General features: G+C 42.6%; 1 protein-coding gene across 1 annotated transcript in view; it reads right to left on the bottom strand.

Annotated features, from left to right (window-relative positions):
• LOC149523232 (uncharacterized) overlaps window positions 1-27,693 on the bottom strand; it is an 89,564-nt gene that overhangs the window by 46,850 nt on the left and 15,021 nt on the right. The window contains exons 6-20 of the mRNA XM_089769996.1: window positions 26,275-26,340; window positions 23,898-23,963; window positions 22,230-22,286; window positions 21,173-21,241; window positions 20,673-20,693; window positions 19,111-19,131; window positions 17,174-17,194; window positions 15,614-15,634; window positions 15,264-15,284; window positions 9,806-9,826; window positions 8,602-8,628; window positions 7,744-7,764; window positions 4,105-4,125; window positions 1,211-1,231; window positions 704-724 (exon numbers count right to left, since the gene is read on the bottom strand). Of these exons, the coding sequence (XP_089626122.1) occupies window positions 704-724; window positions 1,211-1,231; window positions 4,105-4,125; window positions 7,744-7,764; window positions 8,602-8,628; window positions 9,806-9,826; window positions 15,264-15,284; window positions 15,614-15,634; window positions 17,174-17,194; window positions 19,111-19,131; window positions 20,673-20,693; window positions 21,173-21,241; window positions 22,230-22,286; window positions 23,898-23,963; window positions 26,275-26,340 (495 nt within the window). The remainder of the gene's footprint in view (window positions 1-703; window positions 725-1,210; window positions 1,232-4,104; window positions 4,126-7,743; window positions 7,765-8,601; window positions 8,629-9,805; window positions 9,827-15,263; window positions 15,285-15,613; window positions 15,635-17,173; window positions 17,195-19,110; window positions 19,132-20,672; window positions 20,694-21,172; window positions 21,242-22,229; window positions 22,287-23,897; window positions 23,964-26,274; window positions 26,341-27,693) is intronic.

The following is a 27,693-nucleotide window of genomic DNA, read 5'->3' on the forward strand; positions in this document are numbered from 1 at the left end:
CAGTTTCCCCCACTGATAAAATGACCTTTCTCCTCCTTGAATAGGGCTACAAGACATAAGAAAAGGACTCTTCTCAATATATGCACTACATTCTTATCAAATTTGATCCCAGTGGATCAGGATCAAATTCGATCCCATTGGATCAGGATCAAATTTGGGGGCAATGGGAATGTGGCCACTTCAGTCTACTCCACTGAATGAAGGGTCAAATATTGAATTCAGTAATAATTTTATTTCCTGAAACCCCTATTCGGCTCTGACATGACTGTATGGAACTATTTTATCCTTTTTTTAAAAAAATACACAAATTCCCATGCCGAATGTCATCTATTTATATTTATCTAGAAATGTGTCCATTGGGAGAGAACCTAGAAGAGCTTGGTTTTTTTTTCCTGATTCATTATACATTCCAATATGTCTATCACCACTTCCCTTCCATGGCAATGGCTACAGAGCCCTATCCAGGAGCTCTGTACAAAACATGGTTTCCCATTCTTTTAGAAGTCAATTGAGAACGTAAATTCTGTCTCCATCTCTTAGGTAGGGGGTGGAGTATCTGCATGGCCTCTGTTATTACAATAGCACAGAAGTGTCAACTCTGCCCTGCCTCACACCCCATAATCTTTCCATTGTCTTCTCAGACAGATGGGCAGTGCAATGGAAACATCCCTACAGTAATTTTTCGGAAAGTAGGCCCACTCACCGTTTTCTCTGTGGAGTTCCTCTGCAAAGGAAATGGGAGAAGAAATGAGTTTAATATTTATTCCTTGACTTACAAATTGAAGAACATGTTGAATGAGATACTTTCTTTCTTGTGTAACATAAATATTGGCCATGGGCCATGAAAGGCAAGGATTCTTCATTAGCTATTCAGGTTAATGGCTAATTTCAAGGCTATCTTTCCAGATAGAAGAAAAATAAGCTGCAAATATTGCTTTAACCTATTAAGCATGACAACAACTAGTTAGTAAAGTGAATATGACAGGATATACTCCTCTGTTAATCTCTTTTGTTGCCTCACAGAACTGTGTGATTGAAGAGAACTTTAACAATTTCTCCTCGGATTTATTCTGTGATAAAGGCACATGGACTGGCTATTATTCATGAAGGGATACTCATTTCCCTCTTCCATCTGACTGTAACTGATATAAAAAGAGTGTAGATGACACAAGGTCAGCGTGTACATAATAGAAAGGAGACACAAACTTACGTATTGTCCGCTCTAGGTTTTCTGAAACAAAATGAATATTCAATGAGAATACCATTTCATCATTAAAAGGCCAGTCAGAAATACAACTAACCATTAAAAGCTATAGGCTAAGCATTGAGCTGTATTGCCCTATGTGCAATTAGCGGGGACAGCAACGGGAACAATATGCATTATTCCATCGTCGCTCAAAGCAGTCCCTCCAGTATTTCCAGCTACATGGTATCAGGACCAGCTAAAGGGCCTGTGACATCCAGATGAGGGGAACAGCATTGTACTCAGCCACAACCACCTCTTTTCTGGTGTAGAAAAAGTTTGCATGAAAGATATAGTTTGGCTATGGCCGAATGGAGAGACACTCAGCTGGAATGGGGGATGAAAAGGTTTATTGAGCATATCTTCTCTGTTCCCACTATCAACTATTTGTGCCTGATTGTCCCAGACCTATAGGGTGTCTCTGTCTAGACTACAGAGTTTTATTGACAAAAGTGGACTTTTGTCGACAAAACTATACCTGCATCTAAACTGCTGCTGAGTTCTGTCGACAAAATTCAGTGGTAGTCTAGAAGCAGGTATAGTTTTGTTGATAGCGGTCAACCTCATTTTACGTGGAATAATGTCTTTTGTAGACAGAGTTCTGTCGACAGAAGTCTTTATTACATCTACACTGTCCTTTGCATCTACACTCTCCTGTAGACAAAGTGACTTGCTTTGTCAACAGAACCGGACATAGTCTAGACACTCTTTGTTGACAGAAGCCTGTAGTCTAAACATACCCATAGTGAGGAAGGGGAGTCAGCTGCAGAACTACATTGCCAGGGGCATCTGCCATTTGGGATTGTGTGCTAAGAGGTGAACAGTTCCTCCTAGATCTGAGCCATGGAAAAGAACCAGGCAAGCACCCAGATGCCAGGGACTAGGGAGGCTGGGTAAGAATTCTGAAAACAGCCTGTTAGAGAAACCCCAAGCCCACTGAGTACAGAAGAACTGCTATCCTGGGTATTACCAGTGGTCCATCTAGACCAGCGTCCTATCTCTGACAATGGCCACCACCCAACCATCAGAGGAATCAATCACCCATATCCTGCCCTCCTAGGTTTTTGTATTCAGGGGTTTAGGGTCATTCTGAAAATGAAGTTGTATCTCTTGGGCAATCTTGGCCAATAGTCATTGAAGGAGTTCTCCTTCATTAACTCAATTCTTTATTTAGACTTTTGCCCTTCAAAATATCCCCTAGTAATGAGTCTCACAAATTAACCCTCTTTTTTATGAAAACAATACTTCTTCTTATTGCTATCAAGCCTGATATGTATTAATTTCACTAGGTAACCACTGGGATTTCTGCTGGGATTTCTTACCACACTTTACTGTAAATTTCCTTGTGCAAGAGCAGGCGGGCAGTGTGGCTGCTCTGTGGATTCTTGCGCAGGAATGTCTGTATTTGTGCAAGAAGCCGCAAGTGTAGACATAGCCTTAGAGGGAATACTTCCCCCAGCCTCTCTGCCCCCAAGTTAATGTCACAAACATTGGATTAATGCAATTGTAGGATAGTTGCATGAGGGGGCTTTGGTGGGGGCCAAACTAATCCCTGTTGGTAGGAGGATGGTGGGAAAAGCCCTTTGAGACCTTTTACTTCTGGTCATGTGTCCATTTTTCCCTGAGTGTGTTACCTCCAGAAGGCTGGTTAATGAGGGTCAGGAGGTGTAGCTAATGGGGCACCACCAAAAATTATACAAATCTGCCGGCCCTGCCAACCCCGGAGGAAGAGTGCATCGGCTTCCTGCGCCTCAGGAGGTTTGAGTTTAGCGCAGGGTTTTCCTGTGCCGCAGAAGGGGGTTTGTGTGTGTTGGCAGGGGATTGTTTGTGCCGTGATTCTTTTTTTCTCAATTCAAAAAATTCCTGCTCCTCTCCCTCTGCCCCCGTTGAAACTTTTGTATACATTTTTTTTTACTCAACCAAAATTGTTGCGGGGCCCCATCGAAATTGTTTGAATTTCACACTTCCTGAAGCCGGCCCTGTTGAAACGCATCTTAGAATGGCAGACTTGTCCCTAGATTGTGAAACTGGGGAATTTCTCTCACAGGAGCTCCCAAGGAAGCGCTTGGTCCAGATTCAATGGCCCATGTACTGGCACTGGAGTCAATGACTGAGCTTTGTGGGTTGATGTCTTCTTGTGCTTAGGCTTGTGATAAGGGCATGTCTTGAATAGAGAGCACCCACTGTTCACCTTATTATGGTGTCTCTATGTTACCAGTGATGTGGAGCGGTAATGAAGGGCCAATGTGTCTGCCAGTGCCATACGGCTTCAGTGCTGAGTCTCTCTCACACAAGAGGTCTTTCCCATAACCATTTCCCAGACCAAAAATGGGGCACTGTGAATCGAGCTTGCACCCAGTACATGATGTTCTCTCAGAGAAAGTCAAAAATTGGCTTCTATTAACAGCTCTTTTAGTGTAAATTCACACACTTTCCTAATGCAGGATAGGGATAGCTTAGTGGTTTGAGCGTTAGCCTCCTAAATCCAGGACTGTGAGCTAACTCCTTGAGGGGGCCATGTAGGGGTCTGGGGCAAATCTGTCAGGGATGGTACTTGGCTCTACCATGAGGGCAGGGGACTGAACTAGATGATCTCTCAGGATCCCTTCCAGCTCTATGAGATGGCATATCTCCATATATTATTATGATTTCAGCCATTCTTGGGGCCTCTGCTGTGAGTCCTGGAATATCTCCTCTCCACACTGCAGAAATCTGGCAATTTCTCAGCTCTGTAATGCACTGTGATACACAAGGGATCCTGTGCCAAAAGACATTCCTAGCCACACAAGTGAAAATATCACTTTCTAGCTGCACATGGAATTATCAGAGCCCATGACTGGGGAGTAATTCAGAAAACTCACCATTTTGCTCTTGGAGTTGCTCTGGAAAAGATTCATGGAGAAAAGAGAAAGAGAAGAATAGTTAATGTGTATTTATGTATTAGCAAGCTGTAGAGTGAGGTTTATCCCTTGACTAGCACAAATATTTACCATGTTGGTGAGTAGGAAGGAGCCTTTGCCAGCTAATCATTCTGTGAGGCTAGTTACTTGCCCATTCCTCTACACTGAAGACTAGATGAGAGATTTTGTCCCATACAGAAATCCAACAATTCTAATATGTGTGTCAGCACTCGAAAGGGTCGAGAATATTTATTTAATGAATTGTGTTCCAGTTGCATTCGCAATATTCACTGTTTTTCATATTTACATTTTCTTTTCTGCTAGATACAGAGCTACTATAACCAAGTGCCCACTCAGCCAAGGGTTTTGTGAGCTTAGATGAAAAGATGGTACAACTTTACCGAGGCAGAAATCCTCCCTGTTACTATCACAGATAAAGGGTTTGGAAAAGGCTCAGCCATGTCAGAAACGGTAAGTGGACGGCTGAACTGCACCAGCATGGGGCCCTCCTGTAGGATTGTACCAAGAAGGGTTAACCTTCATCTTCTGGAGTTTCTAGGCATGGCGGGGCTGCGAGTGGCCGGGAGAACAGCACTCTCTCATTGCAGATTGGCCCTGAACACCAGCACATGCTGCCTGGCTTATAGCAGAGATTTTCTTTCTATCAGGATTCCTGGGCGCTCTACGCTCTGCTGTGTGAAGGGATCTCCCCACTCAGCAAGGCTGTGTCCAGACTCAGGGGTTTTTTCAAAAAAAGTAGCCTTTTTTCGAAAAAACTTCACCTGCGTCTAGACTGAAGCCGCGTTCTTTCGAAATTAAATCGAAAGAATGCGGCTTTTCTTTCGACGGTGGTAAACCTAATTCCACGAGGAAGAATGCCTTCTTTCGAAAGTGCTCTTTCGAAAGAAGGTGTTCTTGAAAGCAAACAGGCTTTTTAGAAAGAGAGCATCCAGACTCACTGGGTGCTTTCTTTCGAAAGAGGCTTGCAGTCTAGACATAGCCCAAGGGAGCATGGAATGAATGTTCCTTTCAACTCCCAGTGGGGATTCCCATGCATGGGGGTGCTCCAGCACTTCTCTATCAAGGCTTCACCCATTGCGTAGTGTATTAAATCCCACAGGGTATGTCTACACTACAGCGCTAATTCGAACTAACGCATCTAGAACTAAAAACTAGTTAGAATTAGCATTTTGCTAATTCGAACTAGCATGTCCACATTAAGTGGACCCTGAACAGGGCTTAAGGATGGCTGGAAGCAGTGCCGGCAGGGCATCAGAGGAGGACTTAGAGCGTGGAGATGCTGTCTCAGGCTAGCCGAGGGCTGTGCTTAAAGGGTCCCTACTCCCACCCCGGACAGACAGTTCTCAGGGGTGCCCCGCTTGAAAACCAGTCCTGGCTTGGATTGCCCGGAGTACCCACACTGGGCACATCACAGCACTCGGCCATCAGCCCGGCTGCACTTGCCGCAGGCTGCCATCTGGGGAGAGGGGGTAATTGGGGGGCTGCAGGAGAGCTTCCATCCCCAGAAGCCCACAGAGCCAGCCCAGTCCTCCCCATCGGGGGCTCGTACCCCATTCCCCCCTCACCTCCTTCCACTTACCCTTCCCTAGCCCCTTTTCTTGATGTACAAAATAAAGGACAATTGTGTTCAAAAATGGAATCTGTCTTTATTGAACAAAACTGGGGGAGACTGGGAAAAGGAGGTGGGAGAGGGGAAGAGAGAGGCTGGGAGAGGGGAGGGCAACTAAAATGATCAGGGGTTGGGAACAGGTCCCATATGAAGAGAGGCTAAAGAGACTGGGACTTTTCAGCTTAGAAAAGAGGAGACGGAGGGGGGACAGGATAGAGGTCTATAAAAGCAGGAGTTGGGTGGAGAGAGTGCATATAGAAAAGTTCTTCATTAGTTCCCATAAAGAAGGACTAGAGGACACCAAAGGAAAGGAATGGGTAGCAGGCTTCAAACTAGTAACAGAAAGTTCTTCTTCACAAAGCAAAGAGTCAACCTGTGGAACTCCTTGCTGCAGGAGGCTGTGAAGGCTAGAACTAGAACAGAGTTTAAAGAGAAGTGAGATAAAGTCATGGAGGTTGGGTCCATGGAGTGGTATTAGCCAGGGGGTAGGAGTGGTGTCCCTGCCCAAAGTTTGTGGAAGGCTGGAGAGGGATGGCACAAGACAAATGGCTTGGTCACTGTCTTCGGTCCATCCCCTCCAGGGTCCCTAGGGTTGGCCGCTGTCGGTAGACAGGCTACTGGGCTAGATGGACCTTTGGTCTGACCCAGGACGGCCATTGTAAGCTCAGGGCTCAGTGTCGGGGGTCTCAGTGGACCCCCTTGATTTTCATGCACACCTGCTCCTGGGTGCCCGCCTCTTGTGGTCCCGGGCAAGCTCCCGGGAGCAAGCTCCCAGTCTGGTCCCTGGACCAGGGGGAGGGCTGGGGGGCATCGGGTGGCTGGCTCGATCCATGCCAGGTGCAGGGTCTGCTGGCTGGGTGCTGGCAGGCTTGCACCTGGCACGGGCACCGTAGCCATCCCGTGCCCCTTTAAGGGGTCCGGGGCCGGGAGGGGGGCATAGAGTTTCCCTGGTGTTGGCCAGAGTGGCCACCAGGGAAACCCGGGAAGCCTTAGCCTCCCACTAGTTCGAATTAAGGGTCTACGCAGCCCTTAATTTGAACTAGTAAGTTCGAACTAGGCTTAATCCTCGTAAAATGAGGTTTACCTAGTTCGAACTAAGCGCTCCGCTAGTCCGAATTAAATTAGAACTAGAGGAGCGCTAGTGTAGTGCCTATTAAAGTTAGTTCGAACTAACGTCCGTTAGTTCGAACTAACTCTGTAGTGTAGACATACCCATAGAGTTGATTAGTACATTCTGAGGGCTGCTTTGTGCTACTTCCCAGATGCTGCTCTGTTCTGGTTACAAAATTCACTTTCTCGAGACTGCAAAAGCAGAAAGACCTGCCAGCAGTTAAAGAAATCCTCCATCCCCAACTTCCCTTACTGATAAAACAACAACTTCCCTCCGCTTTCTAACAGCAGAAGTCACAGCACATTTATCCTTTTTGTCCCTGAATAGGGCTACAATAGAAAATGTAAAAGATACTTTTCAATATACACAGAATCTAAGACTAAAGTTTTCACATGCAGCCTGAGAGGTGGACCATTCTGAGGTTGCACAGTTTTGGGTCTGGTGGTCAGAGTCCAGCTCCCATAAATGTCACGTAAAGTGTCATGTAAGTGTCACGGGGGCTCAGTCACTGAAGGAGAAGTATCTCTTATATAAGAAGGGGGAGATTTTATGTGCAACTTTGAATATAAATGCAGAGGCCTCGAATTGAACTCCATATTCAAGAAGTAACTCTTTACCCTGTTCATCCTTGGGTATATGGTAGATAGGAGCTGTCAACTCCAGGGCAACAGATTGAATACATTCTGTATTTGGTATATTGATTGCAATGGGCTTATATAGACAATGATGTCTCACAGAACCTGATGTTGTATAATGGAATATTTTGGGAACAGCACTGGCATTTGTAAATACTTGGTATATCTTATACTTCTGGGAAATAAAAATGAGTGATGCTACTTATAGATCCACACAAACTCACCAATTTCTCTCTGAAGTTGCTCTGGAAAATGAACATGATCAGTGAGTTTTCTTGTTTAGAATGTACAGAAAACAGCAAACAGTTGGGTACCAGATTTACTAATGTCACAAACAGTGTAATTTAGCCATATTCAGTTTGGCACATATTCAGTCAACTAACTATTTTAGTGCAATATTTATCCATTTTTGTACTTTATGACATCCTGGTGTCTCTGCTGCTCTCAGTACTATACTATTGTTTACCTGCCATTTTTAAATGCTGCCTAGTCCTGATGTGTGTGCAATGTAACACTTCAAAATCTTCTAATTAAAATCTGGCATCAGAGGCCAGATTTCCACAGACCCAAGGAATAATTGAGCTGAAGGAACCATGAAAGTTTCACATTCTCCCACAGAGGCAACCTTTCACAATCAGTACAAGAAAAAAACTTAAAACAACAACAACAAATGATCCTTTAGCACCTTAGACACTAACAAAAATGTAAAAAATATCATGAGATTTTATGGTCACAATCCATTTCTTCAGATGACTAATCAGCCTCACTTTCAGATGTGGATATTCTCTGTCAGTTGTTATATAGTTACTTGAAGCCATGGAAGTAGCTGATAGTATGGGGCAGCAGTGAGTATGGGATGAACCACCCAACCTGCATATATACCCACAGGGTCCAGGCAGCTATCCCATTCAGTTGCACATGCACACTGTGCTTACCCCCGAAAAACAACTTTCTGAATACCCTAGCTGGACAAGAGAGTATTTTTATGTGACCTGGTAACCACCCATCTAGTTCCAAGAGTACAAGCAGTCACTGATACAGAGCTTTGACCCTGGCTGATGGAAGTAGAAAGAAAATCTTACCTGCTCCATGAAACTCTTGTTTGCGTCCTAAATAATGACAGAGCAATGTATATTTATTAACAGTATAGTTCCTTTTTGTCTTTAATACACCAAATATTGAACTAAAATCCTGCTCCAAAAAGTTAAACTTTTTTGATGTTAGTTATTCACTTTTCATTCACAATATTCAATCCTTTTCACATCTACATTTTCTTTCCTGCAATATCTGATTCTGGAGAGTTGCATACACTGGAAGATAATTGAAAAGTAATTCACTTAAAAGTCCTGATTTCAGTCCTGGCCCAATCCCTTGACAGCCACAAAGAGAAAGCTGGGCCTGCCATGGTCTTGGCCTGGACCAACTCCCAAGGGCCAGAGATGTGGGGAGACCCAGAGCTGGCCCGGCCCCAGGAATGGGCCCAGTGCCTGTGGGGAGAGAGTTGGGGTAGGCCAGTGCTGCCACACCTTGGTCTGTTCTTCCCTGGTGGCCTGGGGAAGAACCAGGATGTCTACTCCCAGAGAAAGGGGTTGGCGAGCATAGTAAGCAGGAGGCACCTCACCCATAGTAGTGTTTTAAAAGGAGTTTTCATCAAAACCTACTTTTTCACTTGTATAATCCACAGACTTTAGTGAAATTATAGACAGAATGGCTACGTCTAGACTACATCCCTTTTTCGTAAAAGGGATGTAAATTAGATGTATTGCAATTGCTAATGAAGCGGGGATTTAAATCTCCCGCGCTTCATTAGCATAAAAATGGCTGCCACTTTTTTTCCGCACGGAGCTTTGTTTGAAAAAAGCGCCAGTCTAGACGCTGATCTTGCGGAAAATAAAGCCTTTTCCGAAAGATCCCTTATCCCTTATCCCTTATTTCATAGTGGGATAAGGGATTTTTCGGAAAAGGCTTTATTTTCCACAAGATCAGTGTCTAGACTGCCGCTTTTTTCCGACAAAGCTCCATGCGGAAAAAAAGCGGCAACCATTTTTATGCTAATGAAGCGGGGGAGATTTAAATCCCCGCTTCATTAGCAATTGCAATACGTCTAATTTACATCCCTTTTATGAAAAAGGGATGTAGTCTAGACATAGACGATGTGTTTGGCCTTGGTAGTACACTACTTTGAGAGGATGTGGAGCCAAGAAAACTATGCAGTACATGCAGTTTACTGAGTTACAATTCCTCCACTGCTTCAGAGGAAAGTTATAGAGATCAATATAAACTTACCAAATTTCTCTCGCAATTCTTCTGCAAATGTAAGAAATACATTTCATTAAAATAGACGTCTTCTCTATGAATTAATATTTTCTATAATGGGTGACTTACAATAAGGAGTTTTTTAGCCAGTTAAACCAAGTCTGCAGCAAGCAATCCATGTGTACAGAACACTACCGTGTAAGAAATAATGTCTACTTCATACAAATAAAAAATCGTTGTCATTACACAAGTTATTATGAGCATTATTTTCCTTATTAATAAGAATGTATTTAACAGGCAGTTTAAAGCCAAGCACTGCATTAACCAGTCAGATAGCTCATGTTCTCATTCTATGCAATGCTCTCATGGTGTATATATACTAGCATTGAAAGTGTAAAACCCAGCTCAAGTGGACATGCCTGCACTAGCCCTAATGTCATTAGTTTACTAGAAATGAAGGGGAAACTGCAGTAATGACAAGTGGCAAGCAATGTGAGGGTATGTCTACACTAGCTCGTTAGTTTGAGCTAGGTAGGCAAATGAGGGCAATCGGAGTTGCAAATGAAGCCCTGGATTTAAATATCCCGGGCTTCATTTGCATATTCCCAAGCGCCACCATTTTTAAATCCCCCTTAGTCCGAACTAACTGCCCGCGGCTAGACGCGGCAGTTAAACGTTAATACGAACTAACTCCTTAGTTCAAATTAACTGTTACTCCTTGTGGAATGAGGAGTAACAGTTAATTTGAACTAAGAAGTTAGTTCGAATTAACGTTTAACTGCCGCGTCTAGTGGGCAATTAGTTTGGACTAAGAGGGATTTAAAAATGGCGGCTCCCAGGAACTTGCAAATGAAGCACGGGATATTTAAATCCCGGGCTTCATTTGCAACTCCGGTTGCCCTCATTTGCCTACCTAGCTCGAATTAACAAGCTAATGTAGACATACCCTGAGAGACTACTGAGACAGCTTGCCCATCTGCTGCCCAAGCAGACATGACCACACTAGTGATTTTGGCATGCTACCTCAAATGATAATCGGCCCATCTTCCTAGTCATTTATAAAAATTTTCAGCAGAGGAATACCAAGAACTGACGACTGTGGTACCACACTAGAAACATACCCATTCTATGTGGATTGCCTGATAATGGTTTCACTCAGCAATCTTTTAATCTATTTAGTATAGATCATGTTGATTTTATATTCATCTATTTTTAGACCAAATACCATGTGGTACCAAGTGAAATGTCTTACAGAAATCTATTACGGCAACACTATTATCTCTATTAATCAAATTTATTAGGAGGATGAGGAAGAGATAAACCTGATCCTTCAAGGAGTGTAAGGAGTAATCTAGATTAACCAATCACCTAAATAGGGGAACAAATAAGAAAATAAGAACACAAGAATGGACATAATGAATCAGACCAAAGGTCCATATAACCCAGTAACCCGTCTGCTGAGAGTGGCCAGTGCCAGGTGCCCCAGAAGGGGTGGACCAAAGACAATGATCAAGCAATTTGTTTCCTGGCATTTATCTCCAGTCTTTGACAAACAGAGGCCAGGGACACTATTCCTACTCTCGGCTAATAGCCTTTTACGGACCTAACCTCCATGAATTTATCTAACACCTCTTTACACTCTGTTAGGGTATGTTTACACTACAAAGTTAATTCAAACGTTAGTTCGAATTAACTTTAATAGGGGCTACACATACAAACCGCTAGTTCGAATTTAAATCGAACTAGCAGAGCACTTAATTCGAACTAGGTAAACCTCATTCTATGAGGACTAACGCCTAGTTTGAATTAAGTAGTTCAAATTAAGGGCTGTGTAGCCATTTAATTTGAACTAGTTGGAGGCTAGCCCTTCCCAGCTTGCCCTGGTGGCCACTAACTTTTCTGCCCCCCTCCCGGCCCCGGAGCCCTTAAAGGGCCACGGTCTGGCTACAGTGCTTGTGCCAGTTGCAAGCCTGCCAGCACCTAGTCAGCAGACCGTGCACCTTGCATGGCATGAGCCAGCCACCCGCTGCCACCCAGCCCTCCGCCTCTTCCCAGGACCAGGCTGGCGGCTCATAGGAGCCTGCCCGGGGCCGCAAGAGGCAGGTGCCCGCCTGGTCTAGTGTGGAGATCGTGGACCTCATCAAGGTTTGGGGGGAGTCCTCCAACGTCCACGATCTCCACACTAGGCACAGGAATGCAGCTGTCTAGGGCAGGATAGCTGCCAGCCTGGCCACCCCAGGCCACATGCGGACCCAGGAGCAGGTTTGCATGAAAATCAAGTTGGTCCAGTGAAACCCCCGACCCTGAGCCCTGAGCTTAGAACATCAGAACATAAGAATGACTGTACTGGGTCAGACCAAAGGTCCATCTAGCCTAGGAGCCTGTCTGCCAACAGTGGCCAACACCAGATACCCCAGAGAGGCTGGACCGAAGACAATGCCCAAGCGATTTGTCTCGTGCCATTCATCTCCAGCCTTTGAAACATACATCTTTCCTGTGTGATCAGAGTGTCTTTGAAACACTGAAACCTGTGAATGGCAGGATCTCTGCACTCTCTGGGTATGTCTAGACTACATGGCTCCGTCGACGGAGCCATGTAGATTTGTTGTTTTGGCAAAGGCAAATGAAGCTGCGATTTAAATGATCGCGGCTTCATTTACATTTACATGGCTGCCGCGCTGAGCCGACAAACAGCTGATCAGCTGTTTGTCCGCGCAGCGCGCTAGTCTGGACACTCCCCTGTCGACATCAAAGCCCTTTCTCGGCAGCCCCGGTAAAACTCATCCCACGAGGAATAACGGGGCTGCCGACAAAGGGCTTTGATGTCGGCATGGGAGCATCCAGACTAGCGCGCTGAGCGGACAAACAGCTGATCAGCTGTTTGTCGGCTCAGCGCGGCAGCCATGTAAATGTAAATGAAGCCGCGATCATTTAAATTGTGGCTTCATTTGCCTTTGCCTATGTGTCTAATCTGCATGCCTCTGCCGACAGAAGCATGTAGTCTAGACACAGCCTCTGAGATTTGCTCAAATTACACTTCTTTTCAGAAGTATAGATTTCAAATGAACAAACGTGGCCCTGGAATCTTTTAGAATGTGCAGTAACTTACCATTTGTCTCTGCAATGCAGTTGAGTCCCTCAAAGGAGAGGTCCTCTACAGTTGTTTGGACGGCTCATGGGAATTTAGAGCTATTTACACGATTGCTTAATAATGAAAAATTACCATTTTCATTCTCAATTTTTGGGCGGCAAAAAGCTCAGTAGGGCAGGGAGCCATGGTGTGTGGCTGCCTGGCAAATCAGAGATCCTTGGTGTAGTGTGCACAGCTGCCTGTGGGACCCAGAGATCCCGTGCAGCATGGATGTCTGCCTGGTGGCTGTCAGAGCCAGGGCAGTGTTGGCTGCCCAGTGGGGTCAGCAGGACAATGGAGCAGACAGGAGATAAGAAGCTGGCCAGGAGGCCAGTGGGGGTGGAAGGGACAGCAGCAGGGGATCCAGAAATGACCTCCCCTGGTCAGGCAAAAGCCTTCATCAGGGACCAGTCAGGGCCTGAGGGTGATGGACCCAGGACGTCCAACTTGAACACACATTTTATGTGCCCCTTCTAAGTAATAAGAATAAAGTAACATCAATGAAGAGAAGTACTATTCTGAATATGACTATCAATCTCTAAGGGTATGTCTACACTACCCTCCTAGTTCGAACAAGCGGGGTAATGTAGGCATACCGCACTTGCAAATGAAACCCAGGATTTGAATTTCCCGGGCTTCATTTGCATAAGCGGGGAGCCGCCATTTTTAAATCCCCGCTGATTCGAACCCCGTGTAGCGCGGCTACACGGGGCTCGAACTAGGTAGTTCGGACTAGGGTGCCTATTCCGAACTACCGGTACACCTCATTTCACGAGGAGTAACGGTAGTTCGGAATAGGAACCTAGTCCGAACTACCTAGTTCGAGCCCCGTGTAGCCGCGCTGCACGGGTTCGAACCAGCGGGGATTTAAAAATGGCGGCTCCCCGCTTATGCAAATGAAGCCCGGGAAATTCAAATCCCGGGCTTCATTTGCAAGTGCGGTATGCCTACATTACCCTCCTAGTTCGAACTAGGAGGGTAGTGTAGACATACCCTAGGTGCTTCTGGAAAATTCAGTATTGCTGGACATTCAAGCATATGCAACTCCTAAAAATTCCTACTCAAATCTGGATGCTGTCCATATTCCACATAGGACTAATGAAATAGTTTTCCATGCTTCAAACTTTTGCATTTGGCAGATGACAGCACAAGGAGCAATGGTCTCAGGTTGCAGTAGAGGAGGTATAGGTTGGATATTAGGAAAAATTGCTTTTCTAGGAGAGTGGTGAAGCACTGTAATGGGTTCCCTAGGGAGGTGTTGGCATCTCCATCACTAGAGGTTTTTAAGTCCCTATTGTGATCATGAGGGTTAGCCAGCAGCCTAGGAAGTAAGGGGTTAACTATGTCCCTTACCTAACCAGGTAGCTGGCAGCCAATAGAAATGTAGATAGGAATTTCAAACTGGGACAAAGGAATTTTTGGTTTTTCCCTCCTCTGTCCCTGGGCAGTTTCTCTCTGGCTACTCGGGGGGACAGACAAAATGTCTTGCTCCAAGAAAAAACTCTTTGCTATCTGTAAGTAGGGTAAAGTTTAGATACATTTGTTAGGTTTTATTGTTTTATGGTTTGAGAAAGGAATCTGATGTCTGTGTATTCAAAAAATGGATTTTCCTCCCCTTTGTTACTAAGTTCATGAACCTTGGAGGAGTCCTCCCAATGAGTATATTAATTGGTGACTTTTCCATCTAGTCATTATGCTTGTAACAAGTGTATTGTGCTGATAATAAAAGTTCTTTTCTTTTTTTAATTAACCTGGTATTGGTTAATTTTTTGTGTGTCCTGGATTTTACTTTAGGTCTGAGATTTCCCAAGGGATCTCTCCCTGATTTTCTTATCATTACGTTGGTAGTGGTAAAGGATGTTTATTCCAAAAATCTAGGTTTTTAATATTTTGGGGGGACATTTTATATCAAAGCTTGGAAAGAGAATGTTCGGGGTACTTTTGCGGGACCCCACTTCTGCATTTATGATGCCAGAGTAGGGAAGGAGCCTTGACAGTCCCAACTTGACAAAGCCCTTGCTGGGATGATTTAGTTGAGGTTGGTCCTGCTTTGGGCAGGGGGTTGGATTCAATATCCTCCCATGGTCACTTCCAGCCCTAGGACTGTATAATTCTATGAAAGAATGCAAAAATATATTGGAGTTTTCAAAAATTGTAGATGCTAATTCATCCAGGTATAACTACACTAACATAACTAGGGTTATAGCAGAGATTAATTTAGTCACTTCTGTGTGGTAGAATGTTTTCAGGAGGAACACATCTCTAATCTACAAATACATCTCATCCACCAGTTCTCCATGTATCCTCTTATTTTTTCTTTGCTTAATTAGAGAGCAATGTAAATCAATGAAAACTTACTGATTTTCCTCCGACACAGGGCTGAAAAAGAATGACACTCATTTGAATAAGCAAATAATCACCTTCTTCTATAAACAAACTTTTTTTATTGCAGTTGTAAGGATGGAGATGTCTGGTAGGTGTGGGTTACAAAAAGACAACATCTTTTTTTAAAAGAAAGACCCAATTCACTCTGAGACTGCATTAGCAACCCTTCATTTTGAGCAGGAATTTATCTGTCCACTGCTGTGCAGTAGATTGTTCTTTAGGGGAGAGCTGCTCTGGTCATCAAATATAAAGTATACATAAATCCATCATGAGCTCCAGCTGAAAGTTACAGTAGAAATTTACAGAAATAAAGTCAAACTTACCCATGTCCAGGCTTAGATTAGCTACAAAGGAATAGCACACATTTAAGTAACAGAGTTTTTGCGCTATCCTGTAAATAAATGTTTTCTATACAAGATAACTTGGTGGCTGTTAGACCAGAGCTACTAAAAGAGCTCAGGAAAAGTATAATGATCACAGGATGGTAACAGATAACGACTTAGGTCCTTCTGTATCCCTTACTCATACCAGTCACCCATGAATATTACTGTAACAAATATGGAAATTTCCTAAAATAACACTGAGGGATCGTACTGAATTAAATGTATGGATCATGGTTGCCCAGGGATTATAAGTAATCGCATGAATCACACCCCTCCAAAAAGTGAAAACAGAAGAGAGTAATTAGGCAAATGTATTCAGGTTATAATACCATGCAAGAGGAACTACCTCTTGGAGAGTCTCGCATATACAAGGTCAAATTGGATCCTCCAGAGACCCACAGACAAAAAGGGAAATTTGCATAAATTGTTTCAGTTTAAATTGACTCAGAGACTTCCTTCTAATCCAACAACATACAGGACCTTCTGTACCTAGGGGACTTCTGTCCTTCCCAGGAAGGGTTAGCAGGATATGGGTCTAAGGAGGAACCATAAGGCTGATCTTTTAGTATGAGTATAGGTTTTCTCTATAATGCTTTCACCTTAAAAATATGTGTTTGCATATAAAAATATATGTTGGCATATAAAAAGCTGTGCAGTCACTTGGGCCTGCTGGCAATTCCAACTGCACATAACCTTTAAAGAGAAAGCAAAGCACAGATGCAGGTCTATTTAGGCAGCCTGGCGTGTTGGGGATATCACAATGTAGGCAGGGAACTGTGCCACCTGGAAAAATCCCAGTCAGGAGGGAGACACGCACAGGTCCTTGCCCAAGATAGGGGATGGCTGGGGAGCCCTCAGGGGACCACGCAGGAGGAATACAGTACAGTTGCCCTGAACTGTGATAGTGATGTCCCAGTTTTCAAAATGTACAGCAAATGAACAACCCATTCATTTAGCCTGGCTCCTCAATGGCTGACAAAAGGAGAAAAAAGAGAGAAGTAGGACATTTGCAAATAAACAACTACTCCCACAAAATTCAATTTCAGAATGCTTGCCTTCTAGAAAATCTGAAAGGCTTTATCAAAGGGATCATGTGTACAACAGTTTGCAGTCATTCTAGAGATGATATTGCTAGATATTTTGAGGTAAATGAGACAGAGGAGAAAAGCAAATAAGCAGAAAGCTTAGAAATATAGACTATGCTTTCAGAAGTAGAATGAAAATAAATCTAAATTCCTCTACTTACAAATCAATATAAACTTATCACAAATCTCTGAGGAACTGTGAAGTAGGGAATGAACTATTTATATAAAAATATTACCTGCTATGAGGTCTTGATGTAAGTGGACAAATATTAGAGATTATAGCATGAACTGCTAAAAATCTTTAGGTAAATTATACTGATAAGGTAGCAAGATTAATCACAGATCAGCAAAATAGTGTCATTTATGAAAGACAAAAAATCTCAGAGCAATTGCTTAGAAATCTTTGCAAACTTACCATAGGTATTGTGTATTTTTTCTGCAACAGATTAAATCAATTCAGAATATGCATTTTTCAGTAGAAATTTGGTTAATATATTGCAGTTGGTTAATTGAATTGTTGATGGAATGCATGGCATGAATCAAACTTATTTAAGGTGCCACATATGTTACTTCAATACTTATGTTATGTTATTCATATATAATCACTAGGGGTATGTCTATACTAGCTCATTAATTCGAGCTAGGTAGGCAAAGCAGGCGACCAGAGTTGCAAATGAAGCCCGGGATTTAAATATCCCGGGCTTTATTTGCATGTTCCCATCTGGTCGCCATTTTTCAATTCCACTACTCCGAAGTAACTGCACCTACACGCGGCAGTGAAACGGCAATTTGAGCTAAGTCCTTAGCTCAAATTAACTTTTGCTCCTCATTCCAGGAGAAGTAAAAGTTAATTCAAACTAAGGACTTAGCTTGAATTGCTTTTTCACTGCTGCATGTAGCCACGCGGCAGTTACTTCGTACTAGTGGAATTGAAAAATGGCGACCGGACAGGAACATGCAAATAAAGGCTGGGATATTTAAATCCTGGGCTTCATTTGCAACTCTGGTTGCCTGCTTTTCCTACCTAGCTTGAATTAACGAGCTAGTGGAGACATACCCTATTACACTCTCTAACTCCCACTATTTCTTGTACCATCAAGCAAAATTAAGTTAATGCTTCACAGTACAGGATCACTGTTTTCATAAAATTTTCATCAAAGTTCATGCTATATTTGAAAAATAATTAAAAGTCTAGGAAACGTGGCTTGTGAGAGCAGACTGAAAGAATTGGGTTTGTTTAATTTGGAAAAGAGAAGACTGAGAGGGGACATGAGAGTAGTTTTTGAGTACCTACAAGGCTGTCACAAGGAGGAGGGAGAAAAATTGTTCTCCTTGGTTTCTAATGACAGGACAAGAAGCAATGGGCTTAAACTTCAGCAAGGGAGATTTAGGTTGGACATTAGGAAAAACTTCCTAATTGTCAGGGTGGTTAAGCACTGGAACAAGTTGCCTAAGGAGGCTGTGGAATCTCCATCACTAGAGATATTTAAGAGCAGGATAGACAAACATCTGTGAGGGATGATTTAGATGGTGCTTGGTCCTGCCATGAGGGCGGGTGACTGGACTTGATGGCCTTGCGAGGTCCCTTTCAGTTCTAATATTCTATGATTCTATGAAATCTGGATCTTCTCATATCAAATGCTATGCCTCCCTACACTGCTTTCTTCTTTTGGGAAAATATTTACATTATATTTGTTCTGATAGGAATATTCAAAATATCCCCCCAAAATCCTGCAACCTGATCCTTCCATGTTCTAACTGAACAGACTTCCCTGGAATTACAATAAGGATGACTTTCACCTGTGCAGTACAGTGGACTATACTGAGAGTGAGTTGTGCTCTTGTTCACACATGGATGCTATGTATTCACTAGCAGCTTCTTCTGCAAGAACAACCGTTCTTCTGCAAAAACTTGCCTGCTGTCTACACTGCACATGCATTCTTGTGCAAGTTAATTTACAGTACAGCGTTGTAAAACAGGGCTTCTTCTGGAAGAGTTATTCCTCTCCCTACAAGAAATAAGCCCTCTTGTGCAAGAGCTCTTCCACCTCTTGTGCAGTATAGACAGGCAACATGAATTTCTTGCGCAAGAAGCCCCTATGGTTAAAATGGCCATCAGAGCTTTCTTGCGCAAAAGAGCATCCACACTGCCATGGATGCTCTTGCGCAAAAGCACATGGCAGTGTGGCTGTGGTCTTGTGGAAGATTTTTTGCACAAGAATTCTTCCGCAAAAGAGTTCTTGCACAAGAAGCCGCCAGTGTAGACGTAGCCATAAAGTAAAGACAATTTCATCAGATGTTCCTGTTTGCATTGGCTTAATTAAAAGGCTACATAAATCAGCAATAACTCACCTTCCTCCTGTTGACCCTTGTCTGTAATAAAAAGACACAGTGTTGAATACATACACATTTTTGCCCTCTTCTGTAACTAGTATTCTGCAGGGTGGGCAGTTTGGTGTAGGTAATGGGTAAGTATGAACATAAAAGCTGGCCATTGAGAGGCTATGACCCTAGATCTCACACTGGCACTCCATAAAATCCAAAGTCAAATTCAAGTCCAAAGCTCCTCCTCACAAAAGCTGATGTGTGCACAAGATAATAAGGAAATACCTAACAGCAAAAGTCCTCTTGAAAGCTCACACAAGAAAGCAGTAAGTGAGGCTCCCAGCAGCTGTGAGAAGACTAGGTTTTTGTCTCTGAGTCAGGTCAGAAGGCCTCAGCTCTCACTAGTTCCAGAATAAGTGAGGCTTTCCCACAGAAATTAAATAGAGAAAGAAGGAGGCGAAAGAAAAAGTGTATTTTATAAGTTAGATTACACAGATAGCTTATGACAATAACTTGTTTCACTGCTTGCTTCTCTGATGCTCTGAGCTTCCTCCACTAACATTTTCCCAAATTATTAAGTTTTATTCAGGTGTTACAAATCATGGAGAATTCTCTGAAAACATCTGCTCAACATGAAGTTTTATTAAAAAAACAAAACAAAACCCTGAATGTTAGGAACCATTAGGAAAAGAGTAGATAAGAAGACAGAAAAAGAAGCAGTCTCCAGGAGTCACATATGCTGGACCTGACATGGACAGGACACAGTGGAAAGCTGCCCTCAGCTGCTAACCCTCTCCTGCCTTCAGGCTCCTGGCCTGGCAGGCCCTTACCTCGCCTGCCTACCTCTGAACCAAGGGTGTCCCAATGCTCTCCTGAGATATCTGGGCACCTTCTGTAAAGTATCTGCTTTAAAGCAAACATTTGGCCTTACACAGAACACATCTCCTTTGTCTTTACAAAGACCTTCTTTAGAGTACGCTAATAGATTAAGGTTAAGCTCCACACAATGTACCTCCTGTAACATCTGCTCTTGTAACTTTTCTTTGCAGTTGAGACAGCTCAGTACATCCTCCACCTCTTGCTGCATCTGCCCATCTGGCTCTGATCTGCACGTGCAAATGCACATGAGAGGAAATGATCTGCAAGCAGACGGACTGCATGCACAACCTGCTAGTGGAGATATAGGCAAAATGGCAGGACCAGATCACTGAGAGGCAGGAGAAGGGGCCATCAGGGAGCAGCTGACATGGCAGCACGAGACAATGTTTTCCACCCTGACCACTGTTATTTGACCTGCCTCAAATGGGCCACTTCCCATAAAGACCATATAAAATCTGTATGTGATCCACATAATCCAATGAACTTTTCATGTGAGCAAAATGAGTTTTTACCTAATTTAGCATTTGCAAAATTAAACCGATGAAATGAAAGGTTGATGGTGCTTTTGTTTGATTGATTTTTATGCCTCCTGATTATTGAGAGACGGGCATGGAAAACTGACATGATAGGAGACACATTTTTTTCAATTAATCAATAGAAAAGGAGAAGGAAATCTGAGTGCTCCTGCTTAGTAATGAGGTCAGACTCACCAATCTCATTCTGGAACTGGTCTGCAAAAGATCATATTTGATCAATATACTTTGTTCATGTTACAATTTGCCAATTACATTTTAAACATCATGAACATCATAAATTAACCACTTTCAGTATAAATGATATATGGATAAATAACACTTGGACTGTCCTGGGTCTAAAAGACATAGCAATAACTGTACATGGCCAAAATGGCAGGAAGGTTTACACTTGAATCTCAGTTACAAACACATCATATGACAAGATTTACATAGACTCTAACACTAGAGGGGCTCAGTGTCATCATTTAGTTTGACCACTGGGAGAACACAGGTCAGCAAGCTGTAGAAAGGCCCCAAAATAATTCCTAGAGCAGAGCTTTTAGAAAAGCAACTGATCTTGATTTAGAAAAAGTCAGTGATGAAGAATCCACTGCAACACTTGGTAAATTATCCCAATGATTTATTACCCCCCTTAAAAATATCCCCTTCCTGTAAGTTAACAAAAATTAACTTACTTTTGCATTTGTCAGAAGAAAGTTTGATGGTCACCACAATAAGCACAAATAAGCAGGGTAAGACACTAACTGAAAAACAGAACATATTATGGTCACCACAATGTATCCCCAAACATGAGGTATTTCTTGAGGTTTTACAGTTTTGGTCCTAAACTAGGAAAGATTGTTTCCCATTCTCTCCAGTACTTGAGATGTTACCCTGGGAGCCAAGGAGAGGGGAGAACCATTTTGGAAGATTCTTGGGTGAGCCACAGTAAGGCCAGGACTGGCTGCAGTGAGCTTGTGTCCCAGGCCTGCATGCAGTGTCCCTCTGAGAACTGGTCTCTGGGCTCTTGGAAACAATTTCCCACAGCTTGGTCCTTTCTCTCTTCTAGGCAACTCTCAGTCTCTAGAGTTTTCTGGGGGAAACTCCCCACCCCATCAGGTTAAGGTCGCCTTTCAACTTCCTAAGGGAAAATCAGTAACTATATGCATCTAGCCCAGAGCTATCACATGCTGTGAACAGATTACCAACCCTCCTGGTTCCACCAGGAGCCTCCCAGGATTGGGCTCGATCTTCTGGAGGCTTCTGAATCCAGTCAGGGACATCAGAAACTAAATATCACAGAGGGTGTAGGGTAAGTTCCCTGCCTCCCCTGGACATGTATATTATTCCAATGGTTAATTACTATCATTGTTAGACATTTACACTGTGGCTGCATCTAGACTGGCAAGATTTTGCACAAAAGTGGCTGCTTTTGTGCAAAATCTTGCCGCCTGTCTAGACTGGCCGCGAGTATTTGCACAAGAACACTGACCTTGTACTTTACAAAATCTTCTTGTGCAAATACTGTGATGCTCCTGCTCAGGGATAAGCCCTCTTGCACAAGTGTTCTTGTGCAAGAGGGCCAGTGTAGACAGCAACGTTAATTTCTTGCGCAAGAAAGCCCGATGGCTAAAATGGCCATCGAAGCTTTCTTGCTCAAGAGAGTATCTACACTGGCACAGATGCTTTTGCACAAAATACTTTTAACGGAAAAACTTTGTATGTAAACCAAACCATAATAAATTAACTTACTTTGGCTTTTTCCAAAAAAATATTCAGTGGTCAAAGGAATAATGGGTAATAAGAAACCTATGGAAAAACAAAACAGAAGCAGACTGTGAGGGACTCCAAGAAGACCTCAGCAAACTGAGTGATTGGACAACAAAATGGCAAATGAAATTTAATGTGGATAAGTGTAAAGTAATGCACATCGGGAAAAATAACCCCAAATATACGTAGAGTATGATGGGGGCTAATTTGGCTACGACAAATCAGGAAAGGGATCTTGGAGTTATCATGGACAGTTCTCTGAAAACTTCCACACAGTGTGCAGCGGCGGTCAAAAAGGCAAATAGGATGCTAGGAATTATTAAGAAAGGGATAGAAAATAAGACTCAGAATACCTTACTGCCCCTGCATAAAACTATGGTACGCCCACATCTTGAATACTGTGTACAGATGTGGTCTCCTCACCTCAAAAAAGATATTTTGTCCTTGGAAAGGGTTCAGAAAAGGGCAACTAAAATGATTAGGGGTTTGGAACGGGTCCCATATGAGGAGAGGTTAAAGCGACTGGGACTTTTCAGTTTAGAAAAGAGGAGACTGAGGGGGATATGATAGAGGTCTATAAAATCATGAGTGGTGCGGAGAGGGTGAATGGAGAAAAGTTATTTATTAGTTCCCATAATAGAAGAACTAGAGGACACCAAATGAAATTAATGGGTAGCAGGTTTAAAACTAATAAAAGAAAGTTCTTCTTCACACAGCATGTAATCAACCTGTGGAACTCCTTGCCAGAGGAGGCTGTGAAGGCTAGGACTATAACAGAGTTTAAAGAGAAGCTAGAAAATTTCATGGAGGTTAGGTCCATAAAAGGCTTTTAGACAGGGGATAAAATGGTGTCCTTGACCTCTGTTTGTCAGAGGCTGGAGAGGGATGGCAGGAAACAAATCGCTTGATCATTGTCTTCAGTCCACCCTCTCTGGGGTACATGGTGCTGGCAACTCTAGGCAGACAGTATACTGGGCTAGATGCACCTTTGGTCTGACCCAGTACAGCCGTTCTTATGTTCTTATGTTCACTGTCACTACAATGTAGCTCCAAGCATGGGAGGTATTTTTAGGTATTATGGTTTTGGACCTATGGTTTTGGACTTTTTTCTTTCATTTGCATCTACACAGCACCACATTTCAAAATAATGCACTACTTTGAGCCATCTCTCAACCCTCGTGCAGCAAAGATTACGAGGACGGTGAAATAGCATGCCCGTTATTTCAAAAAATATTTCAAAATAATTGGTGGCTTATGTAGACATGGTGTAGCTATTTCAGGATGTCTCCAGCATCTTTCTTCAAGGAGACTTCTAGTCTGTAGAGTTTTCTGGGGAAAACTCCCCACCCCTTTCAACTTCCTAAGGGAAAATCAGTAACTACATGCACTACTGCTCTGGCTCCTAGTCCAGGAGTCCCACCTACAGTGAAAAATCTGTCTTCACTCCTAGTTTCCTCAGGAATCTCCCAGAATTGGGGTCCATCTGCTGGGGGCTTCCAAAGCCAAATTGGGAGAGCACATATTCATTGTCTGTCATCAGAGTCATTCTAAGTTCCCTGCCTCCTATGGATATGTACATTGTTCCAATGGTTCTTTACCTTCACTATTACACATTTAAACATTATGTCAATTTAAAAAAAATTAACTTACATTTGCTTTCTCCAAAGAAATTTTCAGCGATCACAGGTATAAAGAACAATAAACAAAAGAAGAAACCTATGGAAAAATAGAACATGTCTGTCACTACAATGTAGCCACAATCATAGGGGAAGTAATTCTAGGTGTTACAGTTTTGAATATAAACCAGGATGGATTTTTTTCTTCTCATTCTCACCAGTATTGTTGTCTTAGCACCTTTGTAGAGAATGAAAGAGAATACATTTCTGATGGAATAACAGAGGCCTGTCTTCAGACACTTAGGCTGTGTCTAGACTGGCATGATTTTGTGGAAATACTTTTAACAGAAAAGTTTTTCCGTTAAAAGTATTTCCACAAAAGCGCATCTAGATTGGCACTGATGCTTTTGTGCAAAAAGTGCTTTTGTGCAAAAGCATCCGTGGTCAGTCTAGACGTGATTTTGCACAAGAAAGCCCCGATCGCCATTTTAGTCATCAGGGCTTTTTTGTGCAAAACAATTCTTCCCTGTCTACACTGGCCCTCTTGCGCAAGTATTCTTGCACAAGAGGGCTTTTTCCCGAGCAGAAGCGTGAAAGTATTTGCGCAAGAAGCACTGATTTTGTACATTACAAAGTCAGTGCTCTTGCACAAATTCAAGCAGCCAGTGTAGACAGCTGGCAAGTTTTTGCACAAAAGCAACTGCCAGTCTAGACACACCGTTAGGCTATGTCTAGACTGCAGGCTTCTTTCGAAAGATGCTCTTTCGAAAGCATCTTTCGAAAGAGCATCTTTCGAAAGATCACGTCTAGACTGCAGGCGGATCTTTCGAAAGAAAAATCCGCTTTTTCGAAAGAGAGCACCCAGCGAGTCTGGATGCTCTCTTTCGAAGACAGCCTCTTTACATTGAAGAACGCCTTCCTTCGAAAGAGGAACTTTCGAAGGAAGGCGTTCTTCCTCGTGAAACGAGGTTTACCGCCATCGAAAGAAAAGCCGCGTTCTTTCGAAATAATTTCGAAAGAACGCGGCTTGAGTCTGGATGCAGGGGAAGTTTTTTCGGGAAAAGGCTACTTTTCCCGAAAAAACCCCTGAGTCTGGACACACCCTTAGGGTCTGTCTAGACTATATACCTCTGTAGACAGCTCCCCAACATAGTCAATGTAAATTAGACTCCCCAACACAGTCAATGAAGCGGGGATTTAAATATGTCCCACTTCATTAAAATAAAATTGGCTGCCGCACTGTGCTGCCTCAGCTGATTGTCGGCACAACGTGGCAGTCAAGACATGGATCGATCGACAAGGCTCCCCTTTGTCGACTGATACCTTATGCTTTGTGAAACGAGGTTTACAGGATCGATCGACAAAGGCTCCCCTTGTTGACTGATCCGCTTCTTGACTGCCACCTTGTGCCAACAATCAGCTGAGCTGGAATAACATGGTGGCCATTTTTATTTTAATGAAGCGGCAGTGGCATGTAGTCCAGACATACCCTTATAGGTATTTACTTTTCTGTTGCTAACTGTTCTATTAGCTACACTGTAAACATTTTAAAAAACCCAATAAAAACAGACCTTCATGACCTGTCTTATTGTATTTAGAATATGAATCAATCTCCTCAATATCTTTGTGGGCTACTCAGCTCTCATGGTGGAGAGTGCCTCTCCCAAATGTCTGTAGCCAGGTAGCTTGTCTCCTGACTTGGAACGACTCTATTTTTACTGATAAATTTAAGTTATTGTCAGTTTTCATTATCCTCACACAAACTGAGGGAAATAAATATTTCTACCAATAATAATTAATGTTTTTAAGTTTACCAAGTAGGAAAAATGCTGCTGGAAATGTTGTTAGAGTGCATGAATTTGGGGGCTCACTTCTCTATTTATGTGGCCTTGGATGCTACATGTGTGGATCATGCCACATTCAGATCCGACCATAATTACACCACTGGGGCAAAGTCAAATGACTGAAAAGTAAAATCTTGGGGCTCTTGGAAACAATTTCCCACAGCTTGGTCCTTTCTCTCTTCCAGGCAACTCCCAGTATCTAGAGTTTTCTGGGAAAAACTCCCCATCCATTCAGGTTAAGGTCATCTTTCAACTTCATAAGAGAAAATCAGTAACAACATGTACCACTACTCTGGCTGCTAGCCCAGAGTTGCCACATTCTGTAAGCAGGTTACCCACCCTGCTGGTTTCACCCGGAGCCTTCCAGGATTGGATTCAATCTCCTGGAGGCTCCAGAAGCCAAACTGGGAGATCAGATGTTAATTCTCTGCCATCACAGAGGGTTAAAGGTAATTTCCCTGCCTCCCTTGGACATGTAAATTTTTCCAATAGTAATTACCTTCACTGTTAGATCTTTATACATTAAGTAAACTTAAAAAAATGATAAACAAATATAAATTAACTTACTTTTTCTTTTTCCAAAAATATGTTCAACAGTCACATAAATAAAGGGCAATAAACAGAATAAGAAACCTATGGAGAAATTGAACATGTTACTGTCACTACAATGTAGAGGTTATTCTAGGTATAATGGTTTTGTATCTAAACAAGATGGCTGTGTCTAGACTGGCAAGTTTTTCCGCAAAATCATCTGCTTTTGCGGAAAAACTTGCCAGCTGTCTACACTGGCCGCTTGAATTTCCACAAAAGCACTGACGATCTTATGTAAGATCATCAGTGCTTTTCTGGAAATACTATGCTGCTCCCGTTCGGGCAAAAGTCTTTTTCCGAAAGACTTTTGCGCAAAAGGGCCAGTGTAAACAGCACAGTAGTGTTTTCCGCAAAAAAGCCCCGATCGCGAAAATTATGATCAGGGCTTTTTTGCGGAAAACATCATCTAGTTTGGCCACGGACGCTTTTCCACAAAAAGTGCTTTTGCGGAAAAGCATCCTGCCAATCTAGATGTGCTTTTCCGAAAATGCTTTTAACGGAAAAGTTTTCTGTTAAAAGAATTTTCAGAAAATCATGCCAGTGTAGACATAGCCGATGGGTTCTTCTCTTCTCACCAGTACTGGTGTCTTTGCACCTTTGTAGAGAATAAGAGAGAATACATCTCTTCGGGCATAAAATAAACTTGTGATCAGATATTCAGGGAACTACAGGCACTTACTTTTTTGTTACTAACTATTCTATCAGATTACACTGTAAATATTTACCTTAAGTTTATCATACAGTCATAGAATCATAGGATCGAAAGAGATCTTAGAATGTCATCAAGTCCAACCCCTGCTTAAAGCAGGAACAATCCCAAATGAGCATTTTCCCAGGGTTTTTTGTTTTGTTTATTTGTTGTTTGTTTTAAATCAGACCCGCATGATAGATCTTACTGTACTTAGAATATGTATCAATTTCCTGGTTTTGAGTGTGACTTGGCTCTCATGATGGAGAGTGCCTCTCCCAAATATCTGTAGCCAGGTACCTTGTCTTTAGGGTTGGAAGGACACTATTTTTACTAGTAAATGTCAGTTTCATCATCCTCACACAAATTCAGGAAAACGTTTCTTCCAAATGTAATCAGCATTTTCAAGATTGTGAAGTAAGAAAAATGCTGTTTTAGAAATTATTAGAAAATATGTATATTATATATTTTGACATATGATTTTCACAATTTGTATTGTAATAGTTACAAAGCATTGACATCTTGTATCCCACTGCCATTAAGAAAAAAATTGTCTGGCACTGCCTATTATTCAATCATAATTTTTTGTAACTATGATAATTTAAATTGATTAAAATTAGGGCTGTCGATTAGTGAGTTTTAACTCCTGCAAGTAACACAGGGCAAAATTAACCTGTTAAAAAAGTAACTCCTGTTAATCACAGAGG

Source organism: Pelodiscus sinensis, chromosome 18 (assembly GCF_052426305.1).
Source record: "Pelodiscus sinensis isolate ZL-2025 chromosome 18, ASM5242630v1, whole genome shotgun sequence".
Taxonomy (NCBI): domain Eukaryota; kingdom Metazoa; phylum Chordata; order Testudines; family Trionychidae; genus Pelodiscus; species Pelodiscus sinensis.